The sequence below is a fragment of the Lasioglossum baleicum genome, chromosome 13, assembly GCF_051020765.1.
Source record: "Lasioglossum baleicum chromosome 13, iyLasBale1, whole genome shotgun sequence".
Classification (NCBI taxonomy): domain Eukaryota; kingdom Metazoa; phylum Arthropoda; class Insecta; order Hymenoptera; family Halictidae; genus Lasioglossum; species Lasioglossum baleicum.
In genome coordinates, this window is record NC_134941.1 from 11,289,354 (window position 1) to 11,310,573 (window position 21,220).

At 42.3% G+C, this 21,220-nt stretch overlaps 5 protein-coding genes and 1 long non-coding RNA gene across 7 annotated transcripts; 2 read left to right on the plus strand and 4 right to left on the minus strand.

Annotated features, from left to right (window-relative positions):
- Window positions 1-347: 347 nt before the first annotated feature.
- On the minus strand, window positions 348-3,221 carry LOC143215187 (uncharacterized). 2 transcript variants are annotated; one of them, XM_076437111.1, is made up of 2 exons: window positions 2,698-3,221; window positions 348-2,215 (listed from the first exon to the last, which is right to left on the minus strand). In XM_076437111.1, the coding sequence occupies exon 2, from the start codon at window positions 1,994-1,996 to the stop codon at window positions 731-733; it is 1,266 nt and encodes a 421-aa protein (XP_076293226.1). In that variant the 5' UTR covers window positions 1,997-2,215; window positions 2,698-3,221; the 3' UTR covers window positions 348-730. The 2 variants fall into 2 exon arrangements, with proteins under 2 accessions (XP_076293226.1, XP_076293227.1); XM_076437112.1 differs by lacking the exon at window positions 2,698-3,221 and adding an exon at window positions 2,309-2,595.
- Window positions 2,614-5,770, plus strand: LOC143215195 (uncharacterized). The gene is made up of 2 exons (XR_013010310.1): window positions 2,614-2,844; window positions 3,607-5,770. It is a non-coding gene; the product is annotated as an uncharacterized LOC143215195 (long non-coding RNA).
- Clc-b (chloride channel protein 7) lies at window positions 5,555-9,835 on the minus strand. The gene is made up of 12 exons (XM_076437095.1): window positions 9,681-9,835; window positions 9,275-9,403; window positions 8,866-9,064; window positions 8,535-8,788; window positions 8,287-8,464; window positions 7,706-8,215; window positions 7,467-7,636; window positions 7,187-7,366; window positions 6,897-7,106; window positions 6,426-6,671; window positions 6,275-6,355; window positions 5,555-6,202 (listed from the first exon to the last, which is right to left on the minus strand). Exons 1-12 carry the CDS (start codon window positions 9,831-9,833, stop codon window positions 6,101-6,103), a joined length of 2,412 nt encoding a protein of 803 aa, XP_076293210.1. The 5' UTR covers window positions 9,834-9,835; the 3' UTR covers window positions 5,555-6,100.
- Window positions 9,776-12,217, minus strand: Ift46 (intraflagellar transport 46). Its single transcript, XM_076437114.1, has 3 exons — window positions 11,871-12,217; window positions 11,624-11,815; window positions 9,776-11,555 (listed from the first exon to the last, which is right to left on the minus strand). The coding sequence occupies exons 1-3, from the start codon at window positions 12,083-12,085 to the stop codon at window positions 10,979-10,981; spliced, it is 984 nt and encodes a 327-aa protein (XP_076293229.1). The 5' UTR covers window positions 12,086-12,217; the 3' UTR covers window positions 9,776-10,978.
- On the plus strand, window positions 11,392-21,213 carry LOC143215185 (sodium-dependent nutrient amino acid transporter 1). Its single transcript, XM_076437109.1, has 10 exons — window positions 11,392-11,533; window positions 11,611-16,830; window positions 16,905-17,036; window positions 17,103-17,343; window positions 17,887-18,124; window positions 18,193-18,567; window positions 19,486-19,852; window positions 19,924-20,200; window positions 20,597-20,691; window positions 20,762-21,213. Exons 2-10 carry the CDS (start codon window positions 16,804-16,806, stop codon window positions 20,897-20,899), a joined length of 1,890 nt encoding a protein of 629 aa, XP_076293224.1. The 5' UTR covers window positions 11,392-11,533; window positions 11,611-16,803; the 3' UTR covers window positions 20,900-21,213.
- Window positions 12,649-19,801, minus strand: LOC143215192 (uncharacterized). The gene is made up of 4 exons (XM_076437116.1): window positions 19,640-19,801; window positions 14,447-18,681; window positions 14,150-14,364; window positions 12,649-14,086 (listed from the first exon to the last, which is right to left on the minus strand). Exons 2-4 carry the CDS (start codon window positions 14,513-14,515, stop codon window positions 13,762-13,764), a joined length of 609 nt encoding a protein of 202 aa, XP_076293231.1. The 5' UTR covers window positions 14,516-18,681; window positions 19,640-19,801; the 3' UTR covers window positions 12,649-13,761.
- Window positions 21,214-21,220: the final 7 nt, after the last annotated feature.

A 21,220-nucleotide genomic window follows, 5' to 3' on the forward strand; every position in this document is an offset into this window, starting at 1 on the left:
ATAGACGTTGTTGTAGAAAATTGTTTTCTTTTTATTCAGATATACCTTGTAATCAGTTATATTCAATGATTATACTTTCCATAGGTACGTTCCGTTTGATCAATTCTTCTGTATGTATACTGTAGGTAATTACTAGGTACCCATTGTTTCAACAAAAAATGCGATACATTCTCCATAAAAAATATAAACGAAGACTCTGCAGTGTACAAATTGTTACTGTTTAATATCATTTTTCCTAATTACTAAATTAGAACGTATAACGAAGGACATACACCTCCACGATTTTTATTTATGCATAGAAACTCGGGGCTTTCGAATCCAGTCTAAGAAAAAAAAAAGAAAAAATGTACAAAGAGAAAAAAAGAACGATGTCTCTTTTTTCATTTATATTTCATTTATATCCAATATTATGCACTATTAATTGATTAATTTTTTTTATTTAGGCATCCACAAAAGTGTACATGCTTTCTAAAAAGTCTGTTTAGTTATTATTGAAAGTGATAGTAAGTTTTAAATAACTATTATCTTCTCAGCCTCTTACACTTTCCTTTATTAAACTTACAATTGTTAAATTCGTATAAAATATGAAATATTAGGAATTAGACGTTTATGCACATTTTTGTGGATGCTAAGACACTCCCTTTAAAATATACTGCTGTACTCCATACAATGTACATAGCATTATCTAAAATAATCTGCTAAAAATCTAATCGCTAAGTGTATTGGCAGATCATTGCCGTGCATTATGCTCTGTTTCCAACAGACATTCTCGTACAAGAATTCTTGCGTGTTGAATACCCATCTTGAGACGTTCTGCTGCGCTACGACTTCCTGCATACGAAAGACGAATGTCTCTTCCAAGTTCCTCAATTATAACCAGCAACTGAGCATATTTACCCTGTCCGGGTACGGTAGGGAAATTTATTGTACTGGATGGGCTAGCCTGTGCTACTTGTACGGTTTGAACATTTTGCAAATTTCTTGGGTTTGGCACAGTGATCACAGGTTCGGGAATTCGAGGAATTTCTGGTACTTTCGGTGGAGGGGGATCGTTTAATTTTGTTATCGTTATCTCGTTTAGTTTAGCCAGTTCTGTTAGCTTTGCCATCTCAGCCATTTTAGAATACTCCGGCATCTTTGTGATGTCATTTTGTATGTTCGCCATTTTAATCATTTCGTTCATCTTTGTTTTTTCATTCATTTTGGCAATTTCTTTCGCCATCTCATTGATTTGTGCAATCTCATTCAACTTCGTTATGTCGTTATTATATTTCGCCATTTCCGTCATTTTCACCATTTCGTTCAACTTAGCTATTTCATTCATTCTTTGAACTTCATTTATCTTTGCCATCTGAGACATCTTCATCATTTCATTCATTTTCGCGATCTCATTGATCTTCGTAATGTCATTGTATTTAGCCATTTCCGAGAGCTTCACCATCTCATTCATTTTAGCTATTTCAGACATTTTCGCGATCTCTTGCATCTTCATGTATTCGGTTGTCTTGGCGAATTCTGCCATCTTCTCCATTTCGTATCTCTTCGCCATGTCCTGAGACATTTTATTTAATTCAGTCATTTTGCTGAATTCAGCAAGTTGAGCCATTTGAACTATATGTTCCGGTACTTTCCCCCTTTCCATCATTTGCTTGAGCTCCGCGGAAATTTTATTCATATTCATTTCCGACATTTGTGCTATAGTCGCAGCATCCGGCATCTTGGAAAGTTCAGCAATTTTTGATATTTCTCTTGCTAAATTTTCATCCAGGCAACGCTTCTTTTTAGCTCGATGCCTGGCCATCCGTTGAGCCTCTTGCATCCTTCTTATAGCTGCTTGCTCCTCCGTTTCTTTCGCCCTGGCGTTCTTCATTCTTTCTGCGGCGGTATACAATCTAATAGCACGTTCTTCTATTGTCTCTGACCTCAGCTTTTCTCGTCTATATTCTCGCATTTCCCTTACCTTTTTAAGGTAAGATTTCTTCTTAGCCTTAGGCATAACATACAATTACGCGTGGCATTGGTACAATCACCTATATTGACTGTCATTTTTATAAGATTTAAGTATCAAACTATCCACAAAATATATTTTATGCATACGTTGCGGTTGTATGCCGCTGAGTTCCTCTTGTTCCTTTTTAGATATTGACTAAACGATTCGTACGTATACTTTTCTGTATTCTCCGATGCTCAGCCTATTTTCTTCGCACCGTATAATCTGTAACATTGGAAAGAGAAAGTAATATTAATCTTAACATTTCATTGCTTGTCCTCGAAAAGTATGTTTAAATTTGTATATATATTCACGCACATATTTGAAAATAGATCGATTAGTAATAAATTCATCCACGTTTGGCAGCTCTGCTCAATTCTCATTAAGTAGAAACGCCGATCGAACAAGATCACTGACAGGTAGGCAGTGACCGAAAAACGACTTGCTTTTGCGGGAATAGGAAGACGTCAACTCGATGATCCTATCGAAAATACTTCGCTAACCACTTTCATCGCCGCGGTCAGCGAAAAGATCATGGGGAACAATTGAATTTTCGATATCTAAAAAGACGCGGGCAACGAACTCGAAAAAAAATTCTATGGCACGTGCGCAAAAATCAAGCGACGAACACTGTTTTCGAAATGGCGTGTATGCGTGTAGGTGGGTGCGCGCGCGCGCCTGTGTGTGTGTACGTAGACGTGAGCTACCTGTGTCACGTTCCGTTGTGTGTGCGTGTCTCCCAAAATTCGAAAGAAGAGCGTCGTCAAGTAGGACGCCGGGCGCATGCGCGCCAATCTAAGAACGCCGTCTTCTCTGGAACGTTCACCAATCACAACAATGGCGGACGCAATTCGGTCAGTTCACTGAAACGCACGATTAACCTGCCGTGAAGTTAAACCGCGCCGTAGACCAAATTCATTTTACAATCGCATCTTCATTGAGGTGAAACGAGTCCGTTGGCGGCGTTCCCATGAAAATCAGTCGAGTTTTTCCTAAGATATCCTGTAGACAAACGCACAAAAGCAATATCGGCCGACATGTAAGATTTTCGTTCGGAGCCACTTTAAGGGGCCAAGCGGGGTCGCCGATAGGCTGCGTGTGACGTGGTTGCGTTTATTGACCATAACCCCTTCCTACTCCCGTCTGCAACTTCACGACGGACAGGTGTACGACCCAAGAGACCGCAAAACAATTGACCGAACCGACCGCGTCTTAAAATACACGACGACATTGTCAAACAACCGTGAACACTCTTCGCAACGTTCGGCCGTCTTATTCTCTTCTGTTCTCTTCTTCGCTGTTGCTGATCGGGGACTTTTTTCTTATAACACGATGCTTCCGTGGAAATATTCAATTTACGGTGAATTCTCTTAAGGGGTTAGGATGCTGTAAGAATTTTGAAAATTCAGCAATCTCATTGTAACTCGTAGGCTAAATAGGTTCAACTCTTGCACGAGAAGTGCAAAAACGTATCCAAAGTGTTTGGAAACGAAATACAAGATCTCTTTATTTAGAATTGGGGATTCTTCACAGTACCCCGACCCCTTAACAGTTTAAACAAAGAATTATTCCGTGGAGGAATGAAAAATTTTTGACGGATTTTCTTGTTCTTTCAGACGGAAAGGCGTAAACTTGCTCAGAGGGTTTTCGTTTTCGAAGAACTTACAAAAACACGTTCGGCGCAATCAAATTCAGAATAATAATCTATAATTGTTTATTATACTTATTATTACTTTTTCGAACTCAAATGTTCGTGACTCAACAGTATCTTCTAGGTAATCGAAAAAACACTACAATGTATATACACTCGAATTATTTACCGATTAGTTTATTCAATTCGAAATTTCATTCGGGAGTTTAGAGAATTTTCTACACGATTCTACTATTGTCGTTCACTGTTTTATATGGAGCATTACTGTTACTATATCAATGAACTTTGTTTGTTGATACTATGTTTATACTCGTCGCTCATGTTCTATTCGGAAATGAGTTTAACCTTAAGATATACATTTTACCCATTCGTGCAAGCAAAGCTTCATAATGTGACGTATCTTATTGTAACGATCATTCGTTCGGGAGAGAATATTTCTGGATAATTTATATATTTTTCTACGCTGCAATAGAATTAATAGTTATTCGTCAGCTTATTAAATCTGATGTATCTGTTCGTAATACGAATTACTGCTACAAATTCATTTCTGTCTCCGATAAGCATTCTTTGATTAATATTCTTGCTTGCATTATGCCTGTCTTCAATCTTTCTGCTGAACTTTTGCTACCGGCATACATTAATTTAATATCTTTCCCCAGTTCCTCGATAACTCCCAATAATTGGGAGTATCTACTTTGTCCGCAAGCAATGCATACAATAGTCGATGAATTTTGTGTAGATACGGGTGGTTGAACTTTTCCAGTATTCTGTACATTAATGATAGACCTATTAGCTTTAAATATCATGTTTCTTTTTTTCAGTTCTGCTATCACTGTAAGCTCATTAAACCTTAATGCTTCAAGCGCTTTTGCTTCTTCCAAGGTCTTTTTCTTTCTGGCTCTAAATCTTGCCATTCTCTGCGCATCGTGAAATCTGCGAATCGTAGCTTCTTCTTCAGTTTCATGAGGCTTCATTACATGTTTATGCGTGCTCTTTCTTTTCTCCCTGCTTGAATCGGTATTTCTTTTCGTTTTTAAAACATTGCAATCGTTCATTTTGTTGGATAAATTGTGTATCGCTCGAAAAAGTTATTTAAATTCGCCTCCTTTTCCCTGGTACGCGCGCATGCGTTATGTCAGCTTGATTTAAAGGCCAATCACAAGAATGGCGGACCTATGTAGATAATGCCGTTGAACTTTCGAATCACGTGCGTTCCGACGGAAAATATTTGACACTGATAATCCGTTTTGCATCCGTGTTACAAGCAGATAATATTCTTTGTTCTATTACGGATGTCAAATGTTTGCCATTATCACGAACCTCGAAGACAAGAGAAAAATGATGGTAATACTTGCACGTAAGAATTCGCTGTGCACAATCGATGCAATTTCACAAAAAATTCTAAGGTCTCGGTTTATCGGCTATTCGAAAGAGATAGCTGTCTTCTTCTCTGTATCTATAACTGTCTCAAGGTGATTCGCTCCCGAAATAGGGAGCTGCAATTAATCGACGACATTTCTTCTATATTCTATACCTTCGGTCTTCATAGTTAGCGCGATACGTCGTTCTCACGGCATTATCCGAACGTTCAATCGTAACGTTATTTATCTTGTGTCTCATTGTACGCTTTTCATAACAGCACAGAAAACAACTTTCTGTTAAATTTAATCGCATTATTTTCCGTTTACCATTTCTCGTTCGTAAGAGAGAACATTCGGTTCTTTGCCAGATATAGTCGAGGAATGTAATTGCAGTCATCCTAAGGGTGTTAACATTTAGATGTTATACATTGTTGTTAATTGATATTTTACAAAGATGTATATTTTTCTTCTATACATATTGTATAGAATTACATGTTTGAATTTATGTTGATTAGATGTGCCTATGTTGTGAAAATAAATGTTAGAAAGAAATGTTGATTAAACACGTGATTTAATTTCATTTGATTTTCGTAGTAAATACATAGATAGGAAACAAGTATAAATAAATATATCCGAAAGTTCATAAAATATTCTTTCGTTTTCCAGGTTGTCACCTTTAAGGTGATGCATTATTTTATTACACCCAATGCTAGAAGGTGTTTAAGACGAAGGAAACTGGTTTCAAAAATTAAATAAGACGAACATGTATACTCCGTCGTATGAATATTATTTTCTTCTACTATTAGTACTTCTTCCTATATACCTTTTCTTTAAATTATGGTCTTGGCTGGGTTGGCAATTATTTGTTAATAATTAATACTACACTTTCTTTGTCTTCGTTTTCTTCTGTTCTTTATCACTTATAATACTTTAAAGTTATTCTTTGACATATTTTGAGCTTCTTGCGACTTAAAAATCATCTTTTTTGTATTCTTACAAAAGCGTAACACATATATAAATATCTCTCTTGTGTAATTAAAGATCTTCTTAGTAACCCAAGTAGTACGCTTCCTCTATATTCTTAGAGGAGAGTTTTAATTAAATTTTGTTCGTAATTGCAAGTTCATCTAATCCCATTCTTCCTGTATGTTTCCATATCCTAAACCTAGCAACATCTTTCCGTGTAATAATTCCAATCACCTAAAACATTATATAATCAAGGAGTATTCTTTTGTAGATAGTTTATGTTGAAAAATATACAATTGTTAATACCTCATTTGTATCATTTATAACTGGTAAATGACGAAGACCTAAAGCTCTGAAGAGTCTAAATGTGCGTGGCAATGTTGCAGACTGGAAAGTAAGCTAGTATAAATAGTTGGAACTTTTAAATAAACAGTAGAATGGGTAATAAATTACTAACATGCTGTAACGTGTAAGTAGCAGGATTCATGAAAGGTCTCAGGTCTATAGTATAAGTTTTTTCTTCGTCCGTTATGTATACTTGTTCGATTGTCGGATATCTGGGATATTCTTTTCTGAACATTTTAAGGGTGAAATTTTTCTTCAAATACTCTACATCTTCGTTGAAAACTTTATTTTGCAATAATACTATCAACTGAGAACGTAATATTAGACCTCGGAATCGTCCATAGGAATGTATTTCAGTCTGAAACATAAACTTTAATAATTCTTAGAATATAATCGGGGATGTGATCAAGTACCCCTCACAACATCGAAGCACTTGTAAGTATTTATTCCGAGGTTCGATAACATTTTGTATAAAATGAATACTTTTCAAATATAATCATTGAGACATTATTGCTTTTAAGTAGTAATCGTATATATTGAACTTGATCCCATCCCTACATATAATGACGTAACTAGTAGCAACCTCGTCACTGCTAGGGGGGTCAACTACTGGAAATCCATTGAACGTTACACATTTAAGTAGTTCCACTATGTGTCCGACGTTCTCCACAGTTTTTAAAGTCACTACAGGGTGGCTCATAATTTCAGTGGCATATATATTGTTTGACAAAGGCGGCGCTTCCCATGGTAAAATGGGAACTCCAGCCATTTGTGTATGAATCTCATAAATTCCCTGAAAAGAATGAATGATAGACAATTTTTGATGTTGATCCTTTCCGACGAATAACAGAAAAAGTTAATACATTTACATGCCTCATTGAAAAAGTCTCCGACCCATTTAGCCATTATAAGAACTATTATAACAGGTAAACCAAACGATATTCCCTGAGTAGCCTCTATAAGTATAGCAGTTAAACTTATTGTCATTCTAACTACTCCACCTAACTGTGCTGCTGCACCTAGTAAAGCATATTTTCCAGGATCTAACACAACCTGCAACAGATAGCATTTTATATTTTGATAAACGGTGAGAGAACTAAACGTTGTAGGGGAAACTATATTATTGTTAATGTTATTTGCAATATTTTCTTACACAGTTAGGGAACAGTCTGACAAGACCTGATCCGATTAATCTACCCCATGCAGAGCCGATAAGAAGGGATGGAATGAAGAGTCCGCTGGACATAGAAAGACCAAACGTGAACACGGCCAGAATGAAGTAGAGTATAACAAAAATGGCTAGTGTTATTTCATTGTGAGAACCTAAAAGTAGAAGCCTGATTAGTAGTACAGTTTGCCACGTTTTCCATATGTTAGAACGTAGTAACATACCTTTTGGGTCGTGGAACAAAGATCGTACGCTACTTTCTGGTGTTTGAAACCATAATGCTGCGGCCGCATTATACTCGCCTTCACGGCAATACATTTGAATAGGAAATTTAGTAGGGTCTTGTCCTAGTGGTTTGCAATCGTTCAAAAAGTAAATCATTATAAATCCCATTGTTGCGCTCATCACACCGATCGAAAGCGCTTCCACCACTTTCAACGATCTCCTCTTTATAAACCTCAGACGGAAACACGAAATTTTATAATTTATGTGGTTCCAAAAAGAACCCAACAGTCCACCTATTGCCCCCATCGTCATGAACAGAGGGATTTCGTAGTATTCGTAAGGTATTGAATCGAATTTACCCAGATTTAGTAAACCCGGATCAGATCCGTTATATGCGCTCAGCACAAGGTTTAAGATGAACGTTGTAATCATACTAGCGAAGAACGTTCTCCATGTAAGGCTTTGGTTAAAAAAGCTAGTCCCCTCTTCAATACTGAACAGTACTCCCCCTAAAATATTTTTTAACGATTAAAATCTTGAGAGTCTTGTATGTATTATCGTATCTATTGTTATAGTTTACCAATTGGTGCTCCGAACGCAGCAGACACACCAGCTGCTGCGCCTCCCGACACGAAGTCGCGTTTCTCATGATCTTCCCGAAAGTATTGAAATATTTTTAAATCCTTTTTGAACGTGGTGCTCTTTCCTTGAGATATTCCAGCTGCTACCACAGCACCAGAATGTATCATAGGTCCTTCCTACAAAATATTTTGTTGTATCTTTTGGCAGTGCATAATTTAAGAAAAAACAGGAATCAACGATATTTACCTTACCACCAGCTAGGCCTCCTACAACGGTACAGATCACTCCGATGATCTTTACGGCTAACGTCTTAATACGTACAACTCTTGGTATTTTAATTCCATTTAAATAACATTTCACTTGTGGAATACCACTGCCTGCAGCAACAGGTTCCACATAGGCCACCAAAATGGCTCCTATCAATATTGGTACTAAATTTAAAACTAACCATAGTAGGTATGGCAACCACAAGCAATTCTCTACTACGCATCTATCCATATCTGTGATCGATTGTAAGGAACATAATGCAAAACTTCATTCAATCCTTGTATTCTTTGTGATTAATGTCAAAGGATACAAATCTTAAGGTAACCATATTTCAAACGCGTCAACTCTTCTATAGATATATCCACGAAACAGGCGATAAACGCTGTACAGATGCCTATCAGTAAAAAAATAAACCATCTGGCAAAATTCTTTTTAACTACAAATTTATATCCTTTTTTCCTCTCTTCGTCTTGCAGAAGTTGGTTCTCGCAAGGATCGTAATCTAAGCTCTAAGAAAAAACAATGAAAAAAAGCATAGTTTGTAAGTCGAACACTCTATGAGATAAGATAGGGTACCTTTAACGATTAATATATAGAATTCATCGAGAGAAGAGAAAAGATTAAAAAAAACAGAGTGGTATAAGATGAAATATGAGGTCGGAAAGATGAAGCAATACTTTTATTTTAAATTTTATCAAACCGATGACAGAACAAATTACCTCGTAGTTGGCAGATAAGAAGTTTGTCGCTCCGGGAGTGATCTCATCCGTGATTTGCCTTCTGGGATTCCGCAAGACGGTGTCCACAATATTTTCCGAGGATAAACTGCCATGGTCGTAGATAACGTTCTATCAAGTAACGAAGAAAAAGATAAAACATTAAAAAGAAACAGAAAAGTCGAACATTGTACATGTAATCGTGCATCGTTTCGCGTAATCGTTCGTGCAATTAGCGAACGGGTTTAACGAGCTTTCGGATTCCACGAGAAAGAATAAAGAGCGTGGTGGCGTGCTGTACAGGAGGATGACACATCGGTTAGGTTATGCTCGGATGTCGGACAAAACAAACACGGAAATGTGATTTTCCACGGTGCACGATGTTGCGAGAGCATTAGACATTTCGTACCCTGAATCTAACATTGATGTCATCGTTCGAATACGAGGCAAAATTGTTTCTCGGCCTGAGGAGTCGTTCCGTGTCTTCATTCGTACAACTATCGATGCTGTCCTCGATGGTGCTGTTTATCCGGACGTTCACGTGCGCTGGGATGTCAGTCATCTTTTCGAAACACTTTTTATCCTCTATCACATCTTACGGAAATTCCACAGGCAAGGCCGTGCGAATTATCGTGTCAACGCAACATGTACGCATTCATTTCGCAGAGTCGCAGCTACTGACCGCGCACACAAACACAAAGGACAAGCGGACAAGTGTCCATTAGGAGCATGCTAGCCACGTGATCAATTGTACTATGATTCACAATGATTCATGCTCGACAAGAGCGAGCCTCGATCAGTCGCATCTCTCCGAATCGATCGTACTTTCGATCCATAAAATAATTGCATTCGTTGAATATTGACATAGAAGTTTGTCCTACGGTGGAGGGAAAGGTCGAACATGTGGATCTAAGAAACGTTTATTTGCCATTTGTAACTCCTAGACTGCGGATTTGATGCATTTATTTAAAACAGTGGTCATATTATAAAAATTATTATCAACGACATCTGTGTGTATTACTGTTAGTTCAATCATTTTTATTTGGCTCGTGTGTCTTGCAGTCAATGCAAACATTTTTTATTTTGCATAAAGATCCGCAGTCTAAAAGTAATTTCCAACAAGATCCTGCGGGTGTCGTATACGCGAACGATTCTGAAGCAGGAAGTAGTATTTTCTTTCCCCTTTATTTATTTACGTTTTTTTCTCGTTGTATTACTCAACCGATAATGTACTAATCACAATATATGTATTGTTGTTTTTCTTTTCTCGAAGGCCCTGGTTCGATTGTGTTATCACGAATTATAATGAGGCGCGCGAATCGGAATCGGAAGTCGATAATTCCATCTTCTGCGGTACCGACGTCATAGTGGAGGATCGTTCGTGTGAAAACATAGCTACACGTAACAATTCTATCTACATATTTACAATATTACGTCGTCCAACGCTAGTCCAAATGAAAAGTTAAAATTCGTCAACATTGGCCAATGTTACGACCGGTCGACGTGATTTGATAGCGAATCATGTGACGGTGTCTTTTTACAAGGTTCCCTCGGTGCTGACGTCACCGTTCTGTGTTCGTAGTGGACGTTTCTCCTGCTCGAGAGGAAGAGGTCGATTTACATAGATATTTACAGAAGATTAGCATCGTTTTCGTTATGGTATGCGAATGCACGTGGACGTTGACGTGAACGGGTATCCGGCGGAAGTCAATACTTTTGCGCTCTCGCGTTCCGGACCTCGAGGAAAAGCGTGAAAAGCGTGTGCAGAGCTTCCAGCTTGGAGTCCTCGTCGACGGGGATGTCGAGAAGATTGCAGACCATGTCGACGAGCTCAGACAGACCGCATTCCAGCTGGGTGAAGTCCAATTCCGTTTCGTTTAACCTGTCCTCAACCTCGGCCGGCCATTGTTGCAGTAGAGAGTCGATGTCGGGCATTGGTTTGGTCAAATGCACGGCCGGAGGGTGTTTGCTTCGGTGCAGCTGATTAATGTCGTCGATCCACTTGTCGATCGACTTGGTGTTCTTCTCAGCGTCCTCGATCCTTTTGACGACCGTTTGCCTGGCCGCACCCGCACTCCGCAGGTGGCTGCGCAACTGCAACTGCAACACTGCAGGGTCCGACTGGTTGGTGCACGGCTCGTCCAGCACGGTCAACCCTATCTTGTCCTCCACTCCGTCGGGCCTAGGAATCTTTATGAACGCGTCGATGTCGCCGACCGCTGGGATGTACGCGGGGATGAACGGGATCAGCTTGTAGTTCAGGTCTATCCTCTGCGGAGTGTACCTGCTCGAACGAGCCGAATGTCTCTCAAACTATTCAGTTAAACAACAATTTTCAGATAGAGCACCTACCTCATGATGTTTTGGAACAGCTCCGTCACTTCCGCCGACGCTTTCAGATTCTCAAAGTCCTTGGGATTGTAGATCTCAATCTGCTGCGCGGTGCTCGTCCCCTGGATGTCGTCGTCGTCGGTTTCCTCGCTGTCCGAGGGATCGCTGCCGATCTCCAGCGACTTCCCGAAGTTGTTCTCCACTTTGCTGTATCTTGAATCGAAACCACAATCAAAGTTAAAGTCAAAGTCGAAAGTAAAACGATTACCTTTTGAATTTCAGGATCGCCTCGGGCAAATTCATCTCCGCAGAGTTCGCAGCGGTCTGTCTCGCCGATAGCCTAGGCCTCCTGGAACTGGAAGGTCTGTGGCGCACAGGGCTCTGGATCTCCTCGGCATTGCGGACCTCGATGCTCTCATCGAACTTGGTGAACGCGGAAATGTTGTGCGCCTCCTCTTCCTCGCTGCTGTCTTTAATGTCCATCGTACCGATCGAGTCGAGATCACTCGATCTTTCACCCGCTGTTTTCCGTAAAGCGATCACGTTGAATCGCTGTCAGCACATTGTACAGTACCAACCCAATGGACAATTGTTTTGACTGTAGCATGCTTCGCGTTTCTATGGTTTCAAGCGGGTCGATGAGCGCAGGCTCGATCATAGTCGCGCGACGCACGGTGTCCCGTTCGCTACCAGCGTTTGTTATAGCAGCATGAATAAGTTACTGCTCTTTTTTCAATAGAAATAGAAAAATATGATACAGGAAAAATCATGTGTCATAATACGTCCTAACTTCTTATGACCTCGTTTTTTATGTGGATGCACCGATGCAGCCGCTAGATGCAATTGCCCTTTATTCTTTAATGCAACCCAATGTTTTTGATAAACCATTCTACCCCTTTTATTATCTTTTTTGTAGTAAAGTACGTTTCTGACAAAAAATACCTCGTGAAGTATCGACATTTCGATGACCTTGGGTTAGTACTTTTATGCGTAGGATAACAAAAGGGATCGATTAGTTTAACAAAAAAAATTGGGTTGCATTAAAGAGTAGAGGTTTCATTGGTGCATCCACATAAAAGACAAGGTCATAGGAAGTTAGGACATATTATATGACACATTTCTACTGAAAAAAGAGCATCACCCCGTATAAAATATATGTATCGGACTGGCAGTGAACGCGCTAATTCATTTGCACCGTAAGGAATAGTGGCAATAATGTCCACGATGCAGATTAACATTTTATTGGAACAATAAAATGACGCATAGAAAGCGGTTTCGCAACGGCGTGGCGCGTTCCATTATTTACAACGTGATTTACGATAGATCGGTAGACCTAAAGAATGATGATCCGTATATCATCGATAGGATGAAAAGTTCAGGAAATTTTTCGCAAGAGCGAGAATCGTCTGATGAGCGCGATAAAACCGTAGTAGTCTTCGCAACGGTGGATCCGGTGGTCGTAATAAGTTTACGACTTTTCCAAGATAAAAGCGCGTCCGGGTTTTTCGATCGAGCTATTTATTTATCGATAACGAGCCATCATCGCGGTTTACCTTGGCGAAATTCATCGACGCGTTAATGCCACGTAACAATGTGTTTTATTTGCTCGGGAGTAAAACATGAACAAAGACAACCTTACAAATGTGAGTATAATTTCACGGTGATAAAAGATCGCAATAAAAGTCGACAAACTTGTCTCGAATAAAATATACGGTACAAACGTCTCTCCCCGATCGACGGGAACATTGACAGAGGATAAAGGCGATACAAAAAATGGTGTGGTAAATGGCTCGAAAATACGAGTACACGCACACGGTAATCGGTAATGGATCGCGTCAACGCGTCGGCGGCAACCAGCTGCGAGAAAGAGTTGTAAATACATAATTCATTCGGATGGCTTTGAAGCGACGGCCGTAACTTCACCCGTAAATCGATTCTGTGTACGGGATTGATTTGTCGCAGCTCGCGAGACCCTGATAACGTTTAGCCGTCGCTAATTAGCGCGGAATGTTAAACAACCGTGTGAATTACGCGTGTAAAGATGGGATCGCTGTAAGCGACGATCCGTTCACCAATTTTCTAGCGTTCCAGGCCCCTTTAGCGTTCTCGAGGAATCCGTCGAAGGGACTGTTCGACGACGAATGGGAACAGGGGCGAGTCTACAAGGGGTATTTTCCATAAACCAAGCCGCTCCTCGTCCGCCTGACCACCCATTTGTAATTCATTTTAGGAACTAGCTTCTGCGTCTGGGTGCTCTGGGAATTGTGCAGCTGGGTCCCCGTCAGGCCGAAGATCGACTTCTTCAAGATACACCGAGTTCTTCTTCTGTTACCGGGTCGTACTCGTGAGAAGCTGTCGTGCGAGAAATTCCTTTCCGGGATCCTGCCGCGAGGGAAGATCGAATCTCCGCAAGCTTCGAAGCGGACCGTGGTCGAACTCGCGTTCGAGACGCGACACAGGCTCTCTTGAAAATCCAAGGGCACTCTATCGGTAACGAAGCCGCTGATAATCCTGATCGCGATCAAAGAATAAATAGAAAAGACTCACGCTTCGATCCCGGCGGTAGCGTAAGGATTACGACCTTCTTCCTTCTCGCATTTGGACGTGAGAGTCACGATGACGAAGAGAACGACACAGATGATGGAGAAGGCGATCAGGTCCGCGGTGAGGTTTCTGAAAGAGAGGCCGTGCAGCTTCGAGTCAGCGGCATCGAAGTCTTCGTCGACGGTGGACAGCCAGAAGAATTTGTACAGAATCAAATCCTGAGGATTCGCAAGAAGCTAACGAATTATTCGATTTGGCAAAATGCTAACAAGAGGAGAGGTTAATCGCGCGCGAGCTTACCCGTAAGTAGACAAATACTTGGCGGACGATCAATTCCATGAGGTAATAGACGTTGCTCAGCTGGTCCATCGTCGATCGCCGTTGGATGATCGTTCGTCTAGTCGGCTATCAGCGGGTACGCTCGTGAATTTGTTAAGCCATCCTGCGGAGAAACGTCTCGGATCGATCTATCAGCTAACCGGAATGTGACAAACGCTTCGCAGTCGAATTCTCGGCGTTCCGCGTTTGTTTCGGCCATTCCACGGTCGAGGCGATTCAAAATGCATGCTATTTCGTCGGTGAGCAACGTGCGAACGTTCTCTCCGACGCTAATACATATACTTGAACTCTTTAATTGAGAACACTATGTTTGCACAGTGACGTAAGGGTGCCGCGATTAAGACGCAATTCTATGCAGTCTGCAGCTCCTTCGTATCACGGTGTTCCCGGAGCAGTTTCGCAACACACCTGTACGGCTGATCGAGGGCCTTGAACGCTGCCTACCGAAGCTAACAATTATGGCTAATATTTTCCACGTCCAACCTTCGGGGATACATAATTTCCTTGATCCATGATCGACGTGGCAGCGTGACGATAATCGACATATCGCTCGTTCGCCGCCAACAATGCAATCAGGCGACTCTGAAAATGTTGGAAGACGAGCCGGATTAATCGTCGGGATTAATTCCTGATTGTCTCGTTGTCCGGCATCGTTACTCCCGTGTCGTCGGGATGTCCAAGTATGACAGATCGTGTAATCACTGCGCGCGAGCGTAGAGCGAAGCGAGAGAACAAAGGATCCTAAATGACTTTATTTATCGGATACTGACTCGTGCGAACTTTATTTCTGCCGCTCCGTTTTTCACTAATCCGGGGTATCAGTCACGGGCTATTGCATATCGGAAGTCCTGACGGCGCACAGTGGTCCGCAAACGCGATTTTACTGGCCACAATTCAAAGGGTTGAGAAAAGAAAGGTTTTAAAAAATGATTACGACTGATAAGCGTCGGACTTGCTTTGTATAAAAGTTTAAACAATTGCGAATCCTTCTTGTAGTTCGTACGATAATTACAATAATATGTATAGTGACGTGGCAATATTGCCTGCGTCACTGTATATATAATAATAGTTATAATTACAATTATACTCTGGGGCTTGTCAAATCACGTTTATTCAAACCATGTTCTCAGAACAACTAATTTCACTTTGAACTTCAGAGTTATGTCTTCAGAACGTTACCCTCGATCACACAATTATCTGAAATGGACAGTATCCTGGATTTCGAAGGGTCAAGTATTGTTACTTTACAGCAAAAGAAGTTTTTCAGAACGTTCAACTTCAAAAATTGACTTTTGTCCAGTAAAATCGCGTTCACGACGCGGCGGCAAACATGTGTCGCGCACCTGTTGTTTGACCTCCGCGTTTCAAATCGGCGCGCGTCTATCGCTAAGATAGCTAACTCGTTTTGTCAGATCGGTGGAGTCCCTGTCTTGCTAGACATTTCTCTATATCTTTACGATGTCGACCTATTCCGCAGAGTCTGATTGCGAGAGAAGGACACGGGATTACGATCCCTTATCAGACTTTTTCTTCGCAGCCGTGTAATAACCGCTGGATCACGTCGCGTTTATTACTCTAAATTCAATAGGATTTAACCAGCGCGCACTTGAGTCTTCCCGAGAACGAACTTCACCGAATCAAAAGTCTTTTATCCTTCTTATCGATTCCGCGGAAACTAAACTTTTCCACGCGTGGCTCCACTTGAAATTCTACCGAGTAACAATTTGTCCTTGCCTTGTTAATCATCTGGAAAATTTGTTGCGTCTGAAATATCCACTGGTTTCCCGGTACCGGAAAACCAGGAAAATTCGTCCGACACTATTGTCTGTCAGCAAACTGTTTCACGATCGGTACACGCGTGCGAAGCTGTGCGTACGTCTGGCAATTAGCGGCACGTGTTGCAGCGTCGAGCGGTTACCTGCACGCCGAGTCGAGCAGGCTGCAGCCTGCAGAAGCCGAGATGAAATTCGAAGTACGCTGGAGAACGTTCAGCCTGCGTGTCGTATCTAATCAGCGCGCCAGCTAAAGGCTTTATTTTACGTATCCCGGTGCAAGAACAGCTCGTTGGTCAGACTCTCTCGGACAAGAGGAAGGATCATTCGTCGAGACTGTCCTCGGGACCACCGACTTGTTTGGATCCATTGAATTTCGCGGTTCGATTCGACCTGCTGATCGGGTATTGTCCTGTGATGACTTCGTCCTGCGTCGTCGATCGCGTCCTTCCCGTGGAAAGGATATTCTTCTTGTGCAGCTCCGCCGATCAACCGGAATAGTCGAGTTAGGACAAGTAACCAGAGGATTGTTGATTCTTCTTAAAAATGGCCAAGCTGGAGAACGGAGTTTTTGTGAGAACCCTTCGGCTCGTGTTCGAAACGTTTAATGATACGGTGATCGTGTTAACAACCCGGAATATTTCCAGACGCAGAACGGTTACGCGAACGAAGCTTTCGAGATGGACACTGTTCGCGTTGGACAGAAGGGGAGTGGCTCCGAGGGTGCTGAGAAGTCGGAACAGTCGCAGGAGACAGCGCAATCCAAAAATACGAACACCGTGAGTAATACTTTGCCAACTGCTTGAACTTGGTTGAAATCGTTCAACGTTCTTGTCCCTTCACAGAGAGCAGAATGGGGTGGTGGTTTGGAATTCCTAATGGCATGCATCGCCACTTCCGTCGGCCTAGGAAACGTTTGGCGGTTTCCATTCACCGCTTACGAAAACGGAGGCGGCGCGTTCTTGATCCCTTACATCATCATCTTGATATTTGTCGGGAAGCCGTTCTACTACTTGGAGGCTCTTCTAGGCCAGTTCACGAACCAGTCCTGCGCGAAGACGTGGGCCATGTGTCCGGCGATGAAAGGTAACTTCAACGAAGAGCCACTAACTTCCTTTTTCTACGTGAGGGAAATTCGCCTTATGGATATCTTGCTCCCTCGCTAAAGAGGTCCCTAGACATTACTGCGTGGTGGACCCAGGAACTCTATTCGAACACATCTGGGCCCCCACTGCCTTCATATACGGCATTCCCTGAGAGGGGAGCTCCCCTCAAATAGTACTAACAAGGAACCACAGCAACTACAACTGTGTTTCCCCCCTCTCTGGGTCACCCGATGGAAGGCCGAGTCCGGCTCGACCTCTCGGCGACCCTGGTGATTCTGTCGCTCGTCCGTTCCGGAGCGCGATCCTGTCGTCCTCCCACTAATCCGCCATAATTTGGATTTTGAAGCTTTGAAACGTTCTTCTCCTGTTGCAAAAAAAATGTTTTTAATATCTTAATCTTGAAAAATTGACTTTTGGGCCCGTCCCTCGGAGGGGTGCACTTTCCACACCCCCCGGGACTAATCCTCCATCCCGTGTAACGCTCGATCTTCCTTGCTGACGACGTGACGTGATATCGTTTCAGGACTGGGGTACGGCCAAGCCTTCGCAGCGATGTGCGTAGTCTCGTACTACTGCTCTCTAATGGCCCTCACGTTGTTCTACCTGGTGACTAGCTTTCAATCCGAACTGCCTTGGTCCTACTGTCGAGAAGAGTGGAAAGGCCAGTGCGTGGACGCGGTCTCGGACAATGGGAACGCGAACCAGAGCTCAGCCGCCATTAACAACGGAACCCTTCGCAGTTCCGCGGAATTGTACTTCCGGTTGGTCCACTTTCTTTACACTCTGAATTCAACTCTCGGCTTCATCTCTAAACAATCGTCCTTTTCAGGAAAATCGTTCTGAACGAATACGACTCGATCGAGGACGGCATCGGCACTCCATCATGGCAGCTAACCATCTGCCTGTTCTTCAGCTGGGCGACAGTGTTCTTCGTGCTGTTCAAGGGAATCAAGAGCACTGGCAAAGCGGCTTATTTCCTAGCGCTGTTCCCGTACGTGGTGATGATCGCGTTGTTGATCAGAGCGGTAACGTTGGAGGGTGCTGTCAACGGCATTCTTTTTCTGGTTACTCCTAAATGGGAGAAATTATGGCAGCCGACTGTCTGGTACGCCGCCATCACCCAGTGCTTCTTCTCGCTGTCGGTCTGCTTCGGACCTATCCTTACATTCTCGTCGTACAACAATTTCCATCACAGCGTCAGCAGGTCAGCTCTCCACGTGATGAAAGAATTGTTTAAAATGACTGTGTATCTGTATTTTCTGTGGCAGTAAGTGTACGGTCGTCTTACGCAATGTTTTGTACATGCACTGTACATTTACTGCAACATACAATAAGTATAATACATATAATACAGGGTGAGTCTCGTAAGTTATTTGTTGTACGAAAAAATGTTTCGAACAAAACTTGCATGGTTTTCTGGGGGACATATAGTGCTCTAATCTGTTTTTTTATGACTTTCCTTTTTTATCGAGATACGAGGGTCACCTTCGAACTCATATAATACTCCATATATCGTACATCCAATAGCTAACGAGATATTGTCGAAATAGATTTCCATATGTACTTACCACATTCAAGTTTTACGTAGAACTTCATAATTTATCCGAATTTGAGAAAATATTAAGCGGCCCCTACACGGTCAATCAGGAATGACAGTCTGATTGAACAGTCAGACTGTCAATCCTGACTGTGATCCTGACTTCAATCAAAATAAATTCATGTAAATTTGTTCCATGAGATGTCGGTAACAAATTCTGATGATTATAAAAATTATTTTCGGATGGACGAAAGCCTATTGAAGACTGTTAAATAGTTTCTCCTCCACTTCCTGTGATTGAAGCTCGGATTTCGAATTTCCAAATATCTGAAAATCCGTCAGTCCATTTCATCAATCCGCCTTTTACGATCAATCCGAATGTCAATCTTCGACGTGACTGTCATTCCGATTGACCGTGTAGGGTCCGCTTTAGACATTTCATTGAAAAAACTGAAGGTGACCCTCTTATCTCGATAAAAAAGCAATTTTTGAGATCGTCACGTTCCGAGACACCCTGTACAGTCTTTTTAAACTAATTTAATATGCTGAGTTTGAACAATAGCCAAAACGAGACTCGCATTCCAGGGACGTGATGATAGTGACGACGCTGGACACATTCACGAGCCTGATGGCCGGTTGCACGATATTCGGGATCCTCGGGAATCTGGCGCACGAGATGGGTACTTCGGACGTGTCCACAGTGGTTCGCGGTGGCACCGGTCTCGCGTTCATTTCTTACCCGGACGCTCTGGCTCGATTCAGGGTTGTCCCGCAGCTGTTCGCCGTTCTCTTCTTCGTGATGATGTTCGTGCTCGGAGTCGGTAGCGCGGTGGCTCTCTGCGGCGCCATCTTTAGCATCCTCTGCGATCACTTTCCTAAAATAGCTCACTGGAAGCTGGTGCTCGTGGTTTCCGTCGTAGGGTTCGGCGTCAGTATCGTCTACGTCACTCCCGTAAGCGACTTGTTTTTTGTTGTATTTAATAAATGATTAGGAAATTATTATTACTCGGAGCATCGTTGAAGGGTGGTCAATGGTTCGTCACGTTGGTCGACTACTACGGAGGCACCTTCGTCGCCATAATCGTCGGAGTGCTGGAAATGGTCACCGTCTTCTGGATCTACGGGATATCGAGGTTCGTGAACGACGTCGACTTCATGGTGGGGCGAAGACCGTCGTGGTACTGGAGGTTCTGCTGGACATTCGTCACGCCGATTCTCATGATCGTTATTCTAATTTACACGATCGTCACTTACGTGCCGCCCACCTATGACGGCATATCGTTCCCTAGTTACGCTTATGGTCGGTATATCGTAAAATTTAAGGGGGTAGGCTCGTTTCTAGGATTGCAAGGGTGCGGGATGTGCCTTTTCATTTCTCGATAATGCAAAGATGGGGGTTTTCAGTAGTCAAAGCGCTGGATAAAAGATCAATCTAAAGTCCTATTTTTACGTTTACGACACGTAATTTGCATTACTCGGAAGCATACAGCTGCGACAGTAAAAACAGAAAATTTGGGGGCCATCGCAGCTTAGATTGATCTTTTATGTAGCGCTTTTGACTACTGATAATCCCGCACCCTTGTAGTCCTGAGACTACTCCATTAATGATAGAGTAATAATAAAAATCGAATTAAAAATCTATCTAGAAACTCTATTTCTCTGACAAATCGAATCGAATCGCTCTCGTATGACACAGGTATCGGCTGGTTCCTGTTCGCTCTGGGAATCCTCTCGATCGTAGGATTCGCGTTTCAGAAACTGATACAGAGTCGATCGTCATCGCCCATCGAAGTGAGTCGATTTCGATCCAACCTGGTTTTTAATCGATCCTTTTTTTCTAACATTTCTCTCTGTTCCGTAGACCGTGAAAGCGGCGTTTCGACCGTCCGAGGAGAAATGGGGTCCGAGGGATTCGAAAACGCGGCTGGAATGGAAAGAGTTCATAGCCGAGAGAAACTTCAAGTATCAGGGCGGCTTCGTCGAGACTTTTCTAAAGTGACATTAAAGAAAATCAATCTTGGACGAATTAAATGTACATATAGGATATGATTTATTGAACTTGGGATACGTTGGTCACCCTCCTTGATCTCCTTGCCGACGTCCGCTCTTCGTGAAACCGATCGACCTCAAATCAATCGATAGAAAGTTGCTCTTAATTGTCGCTGCGATGGCTACGCTCGAAAGCGTTCGTGCGTGAAACATTCCGGGGAAAAAACGCGTCCGCAAGGAAAACGGGTGTACGCGTTCTTTCGAGATGTACTGAATGAAATTCGCACGACAGAAGCAATTGTCGCGATTCTAATCTGAAACTCGTTGACCG